The sequence below is a fragment of the Mesoplodon bidens genome, assembly GCF_964165515.1.
Source record: "Mesoplodon bidens genome assembly, chromosome: 7".
Classification (NCBI taxonomy): domain Eukaryota; kingdom Metazoa; phylum Chordata; class Mammalia; order Artiodactyla; family Ziphiidae; genus Mesoplodon; species Mesoplodon bidens.
In genome coordinates, this window is record NC_138164.1 from 55,012,379 (window position 1) to 55,027,700 (window position 15,322).

At 38.7% G+C, this 15,322-nt stretch overlaps 1 protein-coding gene across 2 annotated transcripts in view; it reads left to right on the forward strand.

Moving 5' to 3' along the window:
* DENND5A (DENN domain containing 5A) overlaps positions 1–15,322 on the forward strand; it is a 110,065-nt gene that overhangs the window by 48,096 nt on the left and 46,647 nt on the right. For both annotated transcript variants that reach the window (XM_081240856.1, XM_081240857.1), the window contains exon 5: positions 6,811–6,998. In XM_081240856.1, coding sequence (XP_081096982.1) covers positions 6,811–6,998 — 188 coding nt within the window. The remainder of the gene's footprint in view (positions 1–6,810; positions 6,999–15,322) is intronic.

Sequence of the window (15,322 nt, forward strand, 5' to 3'; positions counted from 1 at the left end):
TTTCCCTTTGTAATTAAGAAGTAATTTGTGGGGAGAAACCCTGTAAATATACTGTTTCTCTTCAAAATTTTGCTTAATAGCTTTAACATCCATTGATGATTCTAGTCTGAACCAGTTACCAGGATGGTTGCATTTTACTGTGAGGAAGAACATTTCATTCTCCCTTGTTTATTATTGTATGGATTCATAGATTTTTATTTATTCAGTAGGTTATATAGGCCATTACTATGATTGATTATTTTGATGGTCAAATGTCCCAGATTTGGCCCATGGGCAGAGTCTGAATAACGTTAGTTAGGAGGCCATTTTAACAATCTAAGTGAGAGATTATGTTGTCTCTGACTAGGGAGGTAACAGCGAAGTGGTATGATATGGTTGGATTCTGAAGGTGAAGTAATGGAGACTCTGTTGAATTGAAGAGCATATACTGCATCTAAAGTGGACAGCCACTAGTTAGCTCCAATTAATTCCTTGTGGAAATGCTGGCCTAATGTTACTAGGTCTTCCAATTTTTCATGAGGACCCAGATTTTTTATGTGAAATTTTTGATTTTTAAACGTTGGTAACAACATTCTTGTCGAACACTGCAGACTGAACAAAAGCATCTGTTGACTAAAATGTGGTTCCTGAGGTTTTACTTTGCAACTTGTTTAAAATAATGATGTTTCAGATTTCTGTCTCTGGGTGAAGTATAGACTTGTACAATTCTCGTTGCTTTTTTAGTTACTGTTTCTAGACTGGAGCTGGGCAAAACAGTTGACCCTTGAACAACATGGGTTTGAACTGCACGGATCCACTTATATGTGGATTTTATTCAATAACTATGTACTGTAGGACTACATGATCCATAGTTGGTTGAATCCTTGGATGTGGAACCATGGATACAGAGGGCCGCCTGTAAAGTTATATGCGGGTTTTCAACTGTGTGGGTGGTAGGCACCCCTAACCTCCCTGTTGTTCAAAGGTCAACTGTACTTTGAAACAGAGACTTGGTTGAGTAGTGAAGACTGTCTGGTTTAGACCAGAACAGAGGAAGAAACCAAACCAGATAGGGTATTAAAATGTGCAGTGGCATTTTAATACCTATGATGCAGTTGGGGATGTTTAAAGGTGAGAAAAGGAGGATTAAAACCAGAAATATGATAGGTAATATTTTTTTCCTTCAGTGCTCCTCCTTATATTTCTCAGAATATGGGTTATTGTATACATAATAATTTTAAGAGGTTTGAAGGCAGTTGAGAAGGTTTGTATGCAGAATCAAATTGAACTCAGGACCTAAAAGTCATGCTTAGCATGGTTAAAAAAAAACTTTTTCTGAAAACTTCCTGAGCATTGCTGAGCATGGCTGAGGCTAAAATGGAGTGGATTGCCTTTTATTGGATGTAGATTGTGCTCTCTATTGTTAATAGAGAACTTGAAACAATTCAGGTTGGTTTTCTTGAAGTAATTTTTATTTATGACTCAGAGGACTCATGTGGATGGAAATCTCTCTGGCTCTTGAAAAACATGCCATCAGCACTCAGAGTTGGTGTTGCCCACTACATGTCCTGCCTTCTGAATAGAAAAGAGGTGTTATTTAGGGAAAATCTTTCTTTTAAAATATGTGTAGATCATTTTATTTACTACTGATAATTTTGTTCTTTGATCCCTATAGAGATAGTTTTTCTTTAACAGCATATTTTTTAGTGGTTGTTTTAAAATTATACAGAGAGCAGAAGTTCTTTATCTGATGTGATTTAGTAGGGTAGTGAATTCAATAATTGAAAAGTCACTTAAGTTTGGGAATCCTAAAAGGATATATACATCCCTTAAACATTTTAATTTAAACCATATGACTGTATAATCACCAGTCTTTTGATGAAGTGTCTGTGCATTTTCTTTGATTATGGATCCACTAATCAGGGGTCTGCATTGTTTCTCTTGCATAAATCTCACCCATAATTCATTCACACTGAGTTTTCCAGTTTTTAAAGTGGAGCGAGAACTTTTAAAGGACCTTGCAAAAGAACCACAGTAGATACTAGTTTTCCCAAGTTTTCTGCACTTAAGTGATATGCCTAATTCAATTGCTGTATTTTTAGTGATTTTGCTTTACTGAGTCTTTTTAAAGCATTTAATTTTGTTTTCAGAGAAACAGTTCTTTTTTTTTGCCCTCATATCTTACCATTTATTTATATAATATTTGGTTAAATTATACAACCCAGTAATAAGTTCAACTAGTGCAGACAAGCTTGGAAACAAATGCATACATTAGTATTTTTTAATTCATTTTTTAATTGCAGTATAGTTGATGTACAATAGTATATAAGTTACAGGTGTACAATACAGTGATTCACAATTTTTAAAGGTTATACTCCATTTATACATATTATAAAATATTGGCTATATTCCCCGTGTTCTACAATGTATCCTTGTGGCTTATTTTATACATAAGCTTACATTAGTTTTTTTTTTTTTTGCAAAGTAATGCAATCAAAAAATTTTAAAGGGAATAAAATGAAATCTCCTTCCTCTCTCCTTCCTGTGGTAGCCGGAGATCAAGTTTCTTGTGCATCCTTAATGAAAATAATAGTTTTTTAAAACAAATAAATAATGTGTGGAAAAACAATGCAGAGAGAATTCAATGTTTCCTTTTTTTGTTGGCTGTGCGGGCTTTCTCTAGTTGTGGTGAGCAGGGGCTACTCTGTTGCGATGCGTGGGCTTCTCAGTGCAGTGGCTTCTCTTGTTGCGTTGTTGCGGAGCACGGGCTCTAGGCATGTGGGCTTCAGTAGTTGCGGCACATGGGCTCAGTAGTTGTGGCTCGCAGGCTCTAGAGTGCAGGCTCAGTAGTTGTGGCACACAGGCTTAGCTGCTCCGCGGCATGTGGGGTCTTCCCGGACCAGGGATCGAACCCATGTCCCCTGCATTGGCAGGTGGATTCTTAACCACTGTGCTACCAGGGAAGTCCCTGTTTCCCTTCTTTTTGATCTAAAATCCTACCCTTGTGAAATAATCTCTTGATTTTTTTTATGCCCTCCTCCTAAATACTTTTATATAATGCACTGTTTTTAATGGTGTGTTGCACATGTATTAATTATAATATTCTTTACATTATATACATTTTGATATGGTATATTAAAGTAAAACTTGGAAAAAAAGCATTTCAGTCATATGGTAGAAATTTAAAATATTACAAAAGGGTGTATGTCCAGTGACGTGTTAAGACTTATCACTGTTTCCTGTTTCCTTCCAGACATAGACATGCATATACAGCATGTATACCTTTTAAAAACAACACAGATGGGAGCATACTAATCATTGTTTTATACCTTCTTTCATTTAACAATTTATCTTGGAGATAATCAGGACACAGATTAGGTTGTTTCCTAAGAACAAAGATTGCGTGAGAAACATCCTTGTTCATACAGTTTTCACAGAAGTGTGAGTATGCAAGGACAGTTTCTAATTCAATTTCTGATTTGCAGGAACTTCCCTGTAGTTTGTTTTAGGAGTGAACTTATCTGTAAAGTGATCCCAAGTCTAATGTCTTTCTCTGCACAGAAAGAAGTCATAAGAATGTGCTGATTATTCTCTCTTCACCACTCCGAAGTGGTTGTAATCCCAGTATGCTTTGCATTATCTCCTTTTGTTAAAAGTAATTGCTCATTACAGCATTATGGGAGCTGTGAGAAAACCCAGAGAGTTGCCTCGGGCTGACGTGTTTCCAGTTGATTTTGATTGGCTAAACTCTTTGGATGCAGATGACCTTCAGCTGTTTCCTATTTATTAGTTTCACCTTCTTGGCATGATGAGCACAGAGACAGGCAATGGCAAAGGAGGTACTGATTTTATCGTTTGTACTGGTGTATAGAAATGGATTTTGTGCTGTTGCTTACAGCTCTGGGAGGTCAGCATCCTAGTGTGGGTACCACGGGTTGATGGATCCCGGAGGCATGGTTTATTAGGCCATCCTTCAAGATGAGTTGTTGCTTTTTTAAAATACAAAAAATGTAGGGAAAAAGAAACCCACAACTCAGACCAGAGAGGCCATAAAATTCCAAGTTTCTAGTATCTGTAAAACCAAACCATATAAATGGAAAGCAGTTTAGCCTTGAAAGAGGAGATTATTTCTCATCCCCTAAAGTGTTTTGTTTCTAGGAATCGCACACTTTCAAGTGTATCACAGGGACTACTTCAGGGATTTCAATCTGAGGCGAATAAGGTTACCCACTCTAGCAGAAATAAGTGGGCTGAGTTTCAGATACTGGATTAGACTCATCCTGAAGAGTAGGGAAAAACCAGAACTGGATGTCTGTGCTATTGAAAAACCTGCTTTTATGGAGCAGAGGAAGCCCCTTCCTTCAGACTTTAGCATGCCCTGTTTCATGATTAGAGAGTAGATAGATGTTCCCTGACACTGTAACTAGGTACACTATAAGGAGTAGTCCAGTGTCCAGGAAGCCTCATGAGGAAGGCATTTCAGGGACTCCTGAGTACTCCTTTACTCAGAGTGTCTGTTGGACCCCTATGAGATGTTCTTGTATCTGAGCAGACCTGTCAGGAATGCCAGCCACGTAAAGGAGTAGCACCTGCTTTATTGACTTTTGGTAAAAGAAGCAGCTTTTTGGTTTTCACATGATTGAAAAGGCCTTGCTCCTTCCTGCCTTTTTTAAAAAAAACCAGAAATGGTGTGTGTCTATATGTGTGTGTACACTGAAACGGGGGGAGAAATTATTCAGTGTAATATTTATTCAAAATGTGTGTTTAAGAGCCAGTGTTGGGACACAGTAAGACTGGACCTTCAGCTTTAAATATCTCTTGGAGGTTTTCTCCCACAGCTTTACTTTCTTTTGATCATCTTAAGTTTGAAATTTAATGTATATTCTTATCATGTCTGCGATTCTCAAGATTATTACTCTTAGTAGATTATTTACAAGCATTCATATCTAGAAAAGAGAGGTGAAAGATACAAAAACTGAGGCCTCACCTAGAGAATCATTAGAATTCTTCTTAATAATAATTGTTAGAGTAATCATAGAGCAGGAAGATTTCAACAGAAAGATAACAAGCAAAGTTGTACAGGTGCCCCGTGGAACTGAGATATCTCAGAAGAGGCTGAAGATAGAACTTGAAGTGCCCTAAATTTGTTCCTCAGTTGTTGCTCACTCTCACGTTGGAGTAAATACTTTTTCTGAAAGGCTATATAGATTATCTATTTAATCCTTGAAAGAGTGTGGTTTTTTTTTTTTTTGTAATTTGGGAAATATTTTTGTTGTTGCTTCAATTGGGAGAAGGGTGCTCACCAAATAGTCTTTAATATGGGAATGGCAGTGCTTTGTGGGGCACAGTGAAAAATGAGATCGACTTTCTTCTTGAACTCTTACCAGTCTGTTCCTGATTTTAGTGAATATGAAAAGCTTGCACTCTTTTATCCTTCTGCTAAATCAGTTGTATTTTTTAAAAAATCATTATTGATGACCAAATCTCTGAGCTCAGTTTTACCCACTGATTGTTTTACATCACTCATCTATTATCTATCAAATGCCTTAGCTTTCCCCGAAGAAGCTGAGGCACTTGCTTAGAGTGTACTCAACATGTTTGAGATGATGAAGTTTTAGTCATCAATTTTTATTTATTTGCATTACCAGTTTTAAAAAAAAAACTATTTCCAGGTCATGCTTAGCCAGGAGCAAGGTGGTAAGCTGCTCCAAAGTTTTATTGGTGAGCACACAGGATGCTTTGCTAAAACCTAGTTGATACATATCAGCTTCTGCTCACTTCCTGCTCATTCTTCTTCATTTTCTGGAAAGCTTTTTGTTATTTATTACTCATTTATGAACCAAGCTGAGGTTTGCTTAAATGGTGGGCTGAGTTTTTAGTGCATAAAACTGTTTAACTCCTGTGAAAACTCACTTGAAATCAGCCATTCCAGGAGGATATTACTCATATGATTTTAAAATTGATGTTCCTACTTTGTCTTTAAGTGTCTGAAACCAGCATACCATTTGTAAATAGTAATGTGTTAAATCTCAATCTATTGTATTGGCTTTGCTGATGTATTTTTTACTCATTTTAAAAATAAAACAAGTCTAGAAATTGCATTCTGAAGAAAAGCTAAACTTTGAACACAAGCTTCTCTTCCAAGATATGCTCTCTGACCTAGAATAAGAGTTTTGAGTAATGAAAGTCAATCTTCTGGGTCTTTCAGGTTCTAGGGGAGCTTTTTATCAAAGTGTTAAAATGACACTTTCATGCTGTCACCATTCAAGAAAGGTTGCCAGGTGGAAGGCAGACTTGGCTAGTGTGGAAAACCAGCCTCTGCATGCTTGAAGGTTCTTTGGGCTTGATCTTAAAGGCAAAGTTCACATCAGCTCCTTGTAGAATGCAGACATGTGAGTGGTAAATGAGGTGTTTTGACATTCATGCTGAACAGAGACTAGGCCACTGTTCCTTTTCTTTTTGTTCCACTTCCCCATTCTCCTTCTACTGAAGAGAATCTACTTAACATTCTGGTTTAGTATTTGGAGCAAGGTGCTATTTATGATTCCTATTGTATTTCTTTTTTTTAAAACTGTATTTCTATATGAAATTTTATAACTAGCATGGACCTGTGTGTGGGGGGGTATACTTCAGCTTGTGGTCCATTGAGGTCTCTGGGTTGTCTCTCTGATACCCACAAAGGGAATCAATCATACTCTGCGCATACCCTTGCTGAAGTTTATCCTGTTCCTTTCTAAATGTGCAATTGTGTTGAAGATTTTAACTTACTATTTGAGAAGCAAGTACCTTGTTTTTGACTGGTTTTGTGTGTGTTTTGTTTTTTTGACCTAGATTACCAGAGACTGATGACTGTGGCAGAGACAATTACAGCTCTCATGTTTCCTTTCCAGTGGCAGCATGTCTATGTTCCTATTCTCCCAGCTTCTCTCCTACATTTCTTAGATGCTCCTGTGCCATACCTGATGGGCTTGCATTCCAATGGCCTGGATGACCGGTCAAAACTGGAGCTGCCTCAAGAGGTAAGAAAAACGTGGAGCTTGGGTGCTGGTGCCTGTGGCCCTGATATAGGATTTGGGAGAGAAGGGCTTTGGGATGAGCCCAGGGTGGTATCACCAAGCTTGTTTTCTTTTATTTTGGGGAACACAAACAACTTCCTAGGAAAAAAATAAAAACAAGATTTAGCTCAATTTATATAATTCCAGAAACACTTGTTTCCTCTATCACCTGACATACTTTTATAATAATCTCTGTTTATACTGTTGTGAACTGCCTTTTTCAAACATGATATTTTACATATTTTTAAGAAAATCTTTTTATTATGTAAAAGTTTAAACTTACACAGAAGAGTAGCATAGTGAATCTCTGTGTTTTCAATACTTAGCTTTAACAGTTATCATACATTTAAATTGTATGTTACTTCTGTACTTTCTACCCCTTATTTTTTAAAGAAATTCCACATAATATAATTTTATAACTGCTTTAGTAGCCAGACATGTATTAATAAACCAGTGGTTTTGTTTTATAGGCCACAGTTGCTCTGTAAAAGTTGACCTGATCATAGTGATTCTTGTAGTACTGAATGTAGCTTTGAAAACTCTCCTTGCTGAAGATAAGGAAGGCCTTGAGAGAATGCTGCTCCTCCCTTGCTGTGAGGATGGCCTGCTCCTCTTTCCTATTGTTTCAAATACTAAAATAATTGATTTTAAAAATATATTTGTTTATCTACTGCTTCATTCTAAAATAGATTTAAAGCATCATTAGAAATAAGATTGTCTTGGTTTTTATTTTCCTAGAATTACCAAGAGAACTGGTCTACCTCTTTTGGTCACTTTGTGGCTTGTATGAAACTAGCTGGGGGAAGGCCTTTCCTACTCTGAATTTCATAGTCAACAGAAAGGCCTGGGAAGAAGACTTTGGACTATGCACACACTGGTATCAGCATGACTCTGTCCCATCCTTCCACCAGTGATTTTTGGGGGGAAGATTTTTATGTATAGCTGAAGAATATGAGTAAGAGGACCTCCAAAGAAGAGACTGTTCTCATGGAAATGGATCTAAGCAGCATTCACATTGTTGGGCATGTCTGGGCAGCCATATTGATGAACATGCCTGATAATTAGATCATACCCGTAATGTTTAAGTTATAGTCAATTGCATCTCTTTTTCTCTCTCCTTTGGTTTTTAGTTATTTATTTATTTGGCTGCGTCGGGTCTTAGTTGCGGCGCGTGGGCTCAGTAGTTGCAACACGTGAGCTCTCTAGTTGCGGCGCACAGGCTCTGGAGCGTGTGGGCTCAGTAGTTGCAGCACGCGGTCTTAGTTGCCCCGCAGCATGTAGGATCTTAGTTCCCCGACCAGGGATTGAACCCACCTCCCTTGCATTGGAAGGTGGATTCTTGTTTTCTTTTTTAAATTTATTTATTTAATTTATTTATTTTTGGCTGCATTGGGTCCTTGTTGCTGCGCGCAGGCTCCCCCCAGCTGCGGTGAGCGGGGGCCACCTCTCGCCATGGTACGCGGTCTTCCCATTGTGGTGGCTTCTCCTGTTGCGGAGCACGGGCTCTAGGTGCAGGGGCCTCAGTAGTTGTGGCACATGGGCTCCGTAGTTTTGGCTCGTGAGCTCTAGAGCACAGGCTCAGTAGTTGTGGTGCCTGGGCTTAGTTGCTCTGCGCCATGTGGGATCTTCCCTGACCAGGGCTTGAACCCGTGTCCCTTGCATTGGCAGGTGGATTCTTAACCACTGCACCACCAGGGAAGCCCCGGAAGGTGGATTCTTAACGTCTGGACCACCAGGGAAGTCCCTCGCCTTTGGTTTTAGAATCAGAATATCTTCCTTGTAGTTTTTTCCGTTCCTGCCTCCTTTGAATCTATAGAACTTCGTGCTGTTTGGGGTGGGACAAGATTAATTAAGGAAGAAAAGATCTAAATAATGTCAACTAAAAAAAATGCAGGAGGCTGCGAAAAGAACAGAGTTTATTTGGGGACTTAAGAATTGCAATTGGGGAGACACAGATTCAGTTAACCCTGAAAGAGTATTCCGAGGAAGAGAAAGAGTCAGGGGCTTATAAAGACAAAAACCACGAGGTTGTTAAAAGTTGCCCTGGTGAGAGTTGTGATCGACTCTGATGCGAGTCAAAATATTTGTCCTTAAGAAATCACAGGTTATTTTAGGGTAGGGGTCTTGTAAGTATATAGACTGTCAGGAATTGTTTTAGGGTAAGGGTCTGATTAGTATCTTGAGTTTCTGGCAGGTGTTCTGGTGTTCTGTTCTTCATCAGGTCAAAAGGTCAGCTTCCATCCAGGCTGAGTCATGCAAACATCGTACTTCCTTAATGGCTTCCTGGCTCCATTTTAGAGATCTCTCTTAGAAATACTGACTCCATTTTGACTTTCCTTTCACAATGATGGAGAAAACCATTGAGTTTTGGGGTACTGGGTTTTTATATGTATTTGTCTACTGATAAATATGCATAAAGAGTAGATATCAAAGACTGGAGAGTGGGGAGCTTTTTGTTGTTGCTTTAAATGGTTGCATATTTAATACTGACACCTCCTTCTGGTAACCCTAATTATCATTTTGTAAAAGTCAAAATAAGAATAACAGTGAGGGCCTCCCTGGTGGCACAGTGGTTGTGAATCCGCCTGCCTATGCAGGGGACACGGGTTCGTGCCCTGGTCCGGGAAGATCCCACATGCGGCGGAGCGGCTGGGCCTGTGAGCCATGGCCGCTGAGCCTGCGCGTCCGGAGTCTGTGCTCCGCAACGGGAGAGGCCACAACAGCGAGAGGTCCGTGTACCGCAAAAAAAAAAAAAAAAAAAAAAAAGAATAACCGTGAAAATGTTCATTGCAGCTCTATTGATAATAGTCTGGACATGGAAGCAACCTAAGTGTCCATTGACAGATGAATGGATAAAGAAATGTGGCATATATGTACAATGGAATATTACTCAGCCATAAAAAGAAATGAAATTGAGATATTTGTAGTGAGGTGGATGGACCTAGAGTCTGTCATACAGAGTGAAGTAAGTCAGAAAGAGAAAAACAAATACCGTATGCTGACACATATATATGGAATCTAAAAGCAAACCAAAAATATGTCATGAAGAATGTAGGGGCAAGACAGGAATAAAGACGCAGACATACTAGAGAATGGACTTGAGGATACGGGGAGGGGGAAGGGTAAGCTGGGATGAAGTGAGAGAGTGGCATGGACATATATACACTACCAAATGTAAAATAGATAGTGGGAAGCAGCTGCATAGCACAGGGAGATCAGCTCGGTGCTTTGTGACCACCTAGAGGGGTGGGATAGGGAGGGTGGGAGGGAGATCCAAGAGGGAGGAGATATGGGGATATATGTATACATATAGCTGATTCACTTTTTTATACAGCAGAAACTAACACAACATTGTAAAGCATTATACTCCAGTAAAGATGTTAAAAAAAAAAAAAGAATAGCAGTAAAAAATGATTGAAGGTAGAAAGCCGAAGAGGCATGAATAATCTGATAAATAGGTCACTAGGCCAGAAGCCAGATTTCTGTTTTATTTTCATCTTTGGCGTCAGCTTGCTGTATACTTGGGGCAAGTTCTGTTTCCTGTAGGCTCTCTCAGCATCATTTTGTGTGTGCTTCATGTATGTGGGTGTGTGAAGAGGCTGCTGGGAGACCAGCAGTTTTCTTAACAGGACTGAGAAACTGGGGGTTGTTTGAGAAACCCAAAATTTCACTCTGTTCTGGGATATTGGATTCTCCACTTTTGCAGCCTCCACCATTGCTTCATCTTTTGTACTCTGCTTCTCCTTGTGGTCTACTTGAGAAGGAGTGGTGACAGTGGGATTGTAGAATACCTGTGTGTATTTCATAAGCAGTTCTAGGGTTTCAGAGTCCCACTTCATCCTGTTCCTGTTCCTCTGAAGTTCACGTATTTGTGCGGACAATTACGTAGCTGGATATTTTATAACTTGATTTTTAGCAAGTAACCTCTGGGATATCTGAGTCTGTGCAGTCCCCATGGAAAACTTCAGGCTGGTGAGAAAAGACTGGCTTTCTCAAGGAGTAAAGCACCATGAAAGGTACACATAATGAATGGAGCGTGATAATATCTCTGAAAGACAGCTTTGGGATGTCTCCGAAATGATACATTTATAGTTAAAAATTCTAACAATGCAAAAGTATAAAGTAAAAATTACCTCAGATTTTACCACCCAGAGATAACTACTTTCAACATTTTGGTGGCCATCCTGTGGTATCTTTATGCTGCTAGAAGGAAGCCTTGAGGCTGGGAAATGCACTTGGGCCTTTGCAGGTGGGCACCATCAGGGTAGTGGGGTGGGGGCACATTAGACTTATAAAAGGGACTTTGTCCAGAGACATGGAGAGTGTACATTCTCTAACCCCCCAAGTCAGAATTCATCAGTTGCTGCCCTATCTTTGGGCATCAAAAGTCTGTGAAAAGCCCTTTGTTTCTTTTTACACCAACACATGAGCTCAGCTGGCCCTGAGCAAGTGAGAGTGCTGAGCTGCCTTTGTGAGGCATTCTTTGTCTTGTGCTTCTCTTTTGGGTTTCATTGTCTGAGCACAGGAAGGGGGCAGTTCTTCCACAGCTATGTCAGGGGAAGGGGGTGTTACTTCTTTCTATCTTGGGCCTCTCTTTCTTTCCTACTTTTTTTTTCTCCTTTCTCAGGATACTTTTTCAATAGCTTTTCCCCAGTTATCTGTTGAGCTCCCCTTCAGTGAATAACTTGAAGATAGACTAGCCAGTGAGGCTGTCTGTGATTTGGTGGCAGGAACTCAGGGCTGGGAAGGGCCATTGTGACCTTTTGCAGGAAGGGATTTGGGAAACTTTTTGTGGTTTGGGATATCCATGTGATCACTACCCCAGAGTAGCAAAGTCTTCCCATGGCCTCTCCCAACGAGACAGGAGGTTAACTGAGGAAGACTGATCACTTGGGTTCAGTGCCCCTTCCAGGTTGCTTCTTGTCCCCCAAGCTGTTTTGCAGGAGTTGGCCTCTTTTCAGGTGAGGAAGGGGGAGCATGAGGGGTTTGAGGTAGGTTTGCAAGTTACTTCTGTTTGCCAGAGCCCTCTGAGTACTGAGAGGAGAAAGCGTGAGGTTGTTGTATGAGTCTAGTAATTGAATGGCCCCCTTTTCATTTTGCCTTCTTATCCCTACCTGCTTCAGCCCCACTCTGCAAAGCATGGCTAGTAGTGTCTCAGAGGCTCCTATCTTAATCTCTGAAGTGTGCCTGAGCTGCTTTCTTTCCTCTGGCCACCTCTATCTAGGAGTATCTACAATATGTGGATACAGCATTTGGAGTTTATAAAGTTCTTTACAGACATTCTGTGTTTGGTCAATAGCAGTGGGAGAAAAGCCAGCCAAGCATTGTCGAGTGGTTATAGTTGTATTTAGCTGCCTTTATGTTTCCTATTGGACAAACTGGTTTTTTCCTCTAAAGAGAGGAGGACCAAGAGGATAAATGATTGCACTGTGTGCTTCTGGTGGGTCACAGTGCTTTTCTTCTGTTAGCTGTATGGACAGGCTTATGAGGCAGGTGAGCTTCATGACTAGATGATTTAATTCTGTCTTTACTATATTTTTTAGTTGCTTGACCTGAAGGCACTTATAATTTTAAAATCTTAGAGGAATAAACAAAAAATAGGTGTTATTTTTAGGTGTTAAACATTTATCGTCTCTTTAACAAGGACGGGTTTAAAGTTGTTATCTAGAGGAGGAACTCTAGAAGGTGAAATTTAAAGTGATTCTTCTAATTTTTGAATCTTGGATATGGGAAAGTTCTCTTTATTAGTTATAGATTTGTAAATGGAGTAATTTATGCACTCAGCAAATGTGTATTGAATGAACGCATACATGGACATGTTAAAACATGCAGTCTTAATAGATTGAGAGTTTGTGGAATAGTTATATTAATCTGGATTTACTATATGGGCCTCCTGCCTCTTAGAATACAAGACTTACTGGTACAGGGATAAACAGCAGGATCAGTATTTTGATATATAATAAACATACCATGCCAAAGAACTTTTTAATAACAGAGCTGGAAAAATTGCTTGTCCATAGGGAGAAAAAGTAAAGAAGGATTCCTACCCAACGCCATAACAAAATCAACTTGAGACGGATTAAGCAGTTAAATGTCAAAAAGAAAAATTTAAATCTTCTCGAAGGAAATGTTAATAAATACCTTTTTGACCTCTGGGTAGGTAGGGACTTCGTAAACAAGATGAAGAAAGCACTTTCCATAAAATAAAAGATTGATAACTTTGATTTTTTTAATTAAGAAAAAGACATCTTAAAATGAAAAAATAAAAACTAGGAGAAGATATGTGTAGGACACATATAGCCTATGAAGAGTTAGCATCAGGAGGTTATAAAGAACTCCTACAAATCAGTAAGAAGATAAGCATCCCAACAGAAAAATGGGCTAAAGACGTGAAGAGAGATTGTACAAAAAATACACATTTCTTCACTAGCAATCAGGGAAGTGTAAATAAATGTACCCACTAAAGTGGTAATAATAAGAAATCTGATGATACCAAGTTTTGGAAATATTTGGATCAGTAGGATCACTTTAGATTGTTGGTAAAAATGTAAATTGTTATAACCACTTTGGAACACAGCTAGGCCTTATAAAATTGAACATTTGCATACCTCACAATGTAGCAGTTCCACTCCTAGGATATACCCAAGAGAAGATCTTGCACACGTGTCCAAGAAAACATGTATAACAATGTAAAAACAATAAACAGGAAGCAAGTCAAATGCCTTTTGATGGGAAAATTGATGAATAAATTGTAGTATATCCACATAGTGTAATATTACACAAGAGTGAAAATGAATAATGGGTAGCTACATACAACAAAATGGCTGAATCTTAGTAACTTAATGTTCAGTGAAGAAAAATAGTATCATAAGACTGTGTAAAGAACAATAATCCTTTTATAAAATTCAAAAACAAGCAAAAATTTAAAGGCATGTACTATACATATGTGATAAATTAAAAAACAAAAGGCAAAAAGGTAATAAACAGAATTCAGGATAGTGATTACAGGGGTGGGACTGTATAGGTTGGGGGATGGGATTGGGGAAGAGTATATAAGTAGATTAAAATATTGGTAATTTCTAGTTCTTGGGTTGGACTGGTTAAAAAAAAAAAATTTCTTTAAGATTGTTCCCCGAGGGCTTCCCTGGTGGCGCAGTGGTTGAGAGTCCGCCTGCCGATGCAGGGGACACGGGTTCGTGCCTCGGTCCGGGAGGATCCCACATGCCGTGGAGCGGCTGGGCCCGTGAGCCATGGCCGCTGAGCCTGCGCGTCCGGAGCCTGTGCTCCGCAGCGGGAGAGGCCACGACAGTGAGAGGCCCGCGTAACGCAAAAAAAAAAAAGATTGTTCCCGGAAAGTTGTCAGTTCACATTCCCAATAACAGTGTATGAGTTGTTTGTTTCCTAGTAACTTTGCCAGCATTGGACATTATAAATCTTTTAAATCTTTGCTAATCCAGGAGGTAAAAAATATTTTGTTTGCATTTCTTGGTTTATTAGTGAAATTGAACATCTTTTCATATATTTGAAGTTAATTAACGGAAACTTCTTCTGTGTTTGCCTTTTATAACCTGTTTCCATTTTTCAGCTGGGTAAATTATCTTTATCTCAATAATTTCTTTGGATGTTAACCTTTTACATGTTATGTATGACGATTATTGTTTCCCAGATTATCTTTAATTATTTTTTAGCCTTGTATAAAGTTTAGAAAGTCCAACTCTACCCTAAGGCATAATAGTAATCTTTTATATTTTCTTTTAATACTTTTGTGGGGGTATTTATTTTTTCACTTTTTGTTACAGAAAATGTTGAACACATGTAAGAGTAAAGAGACTAGCATCCATCATTACACAATAATCATCAACTCATGGCCACTCTTCTTTCTATATCCTCCACTCTTTTCCCATTTACCCTACTGGATTATTTTGAAGCAAATCTCACACAGCATTATTATGTCATCATATATTTAGTATGTATCTCTAAAAGGTAGAGATTCTTTTTTAAAACATAAAGTGGCTTTATTTTTTATATTTAAATCTTCAGTCTATCTCAAATTTATTTTTGAGTATGGTATTATACTTTAACATTTCTAAGTGTACAGTCATTTGTCCCCCAAACATTTATTGCATAATTCATCCACAATAAATGGGTCTGTTCAAGACTGTTCTTTTCCAATAGATTATTGTTTATATATATTTTAAACACTTTATTTATTTATTTTTAAATATTTATTTATCTATTTGGCTGCGCCGGGTCTTAGTTGTGGTACGCGGGATCTTTGTTGAGGCATG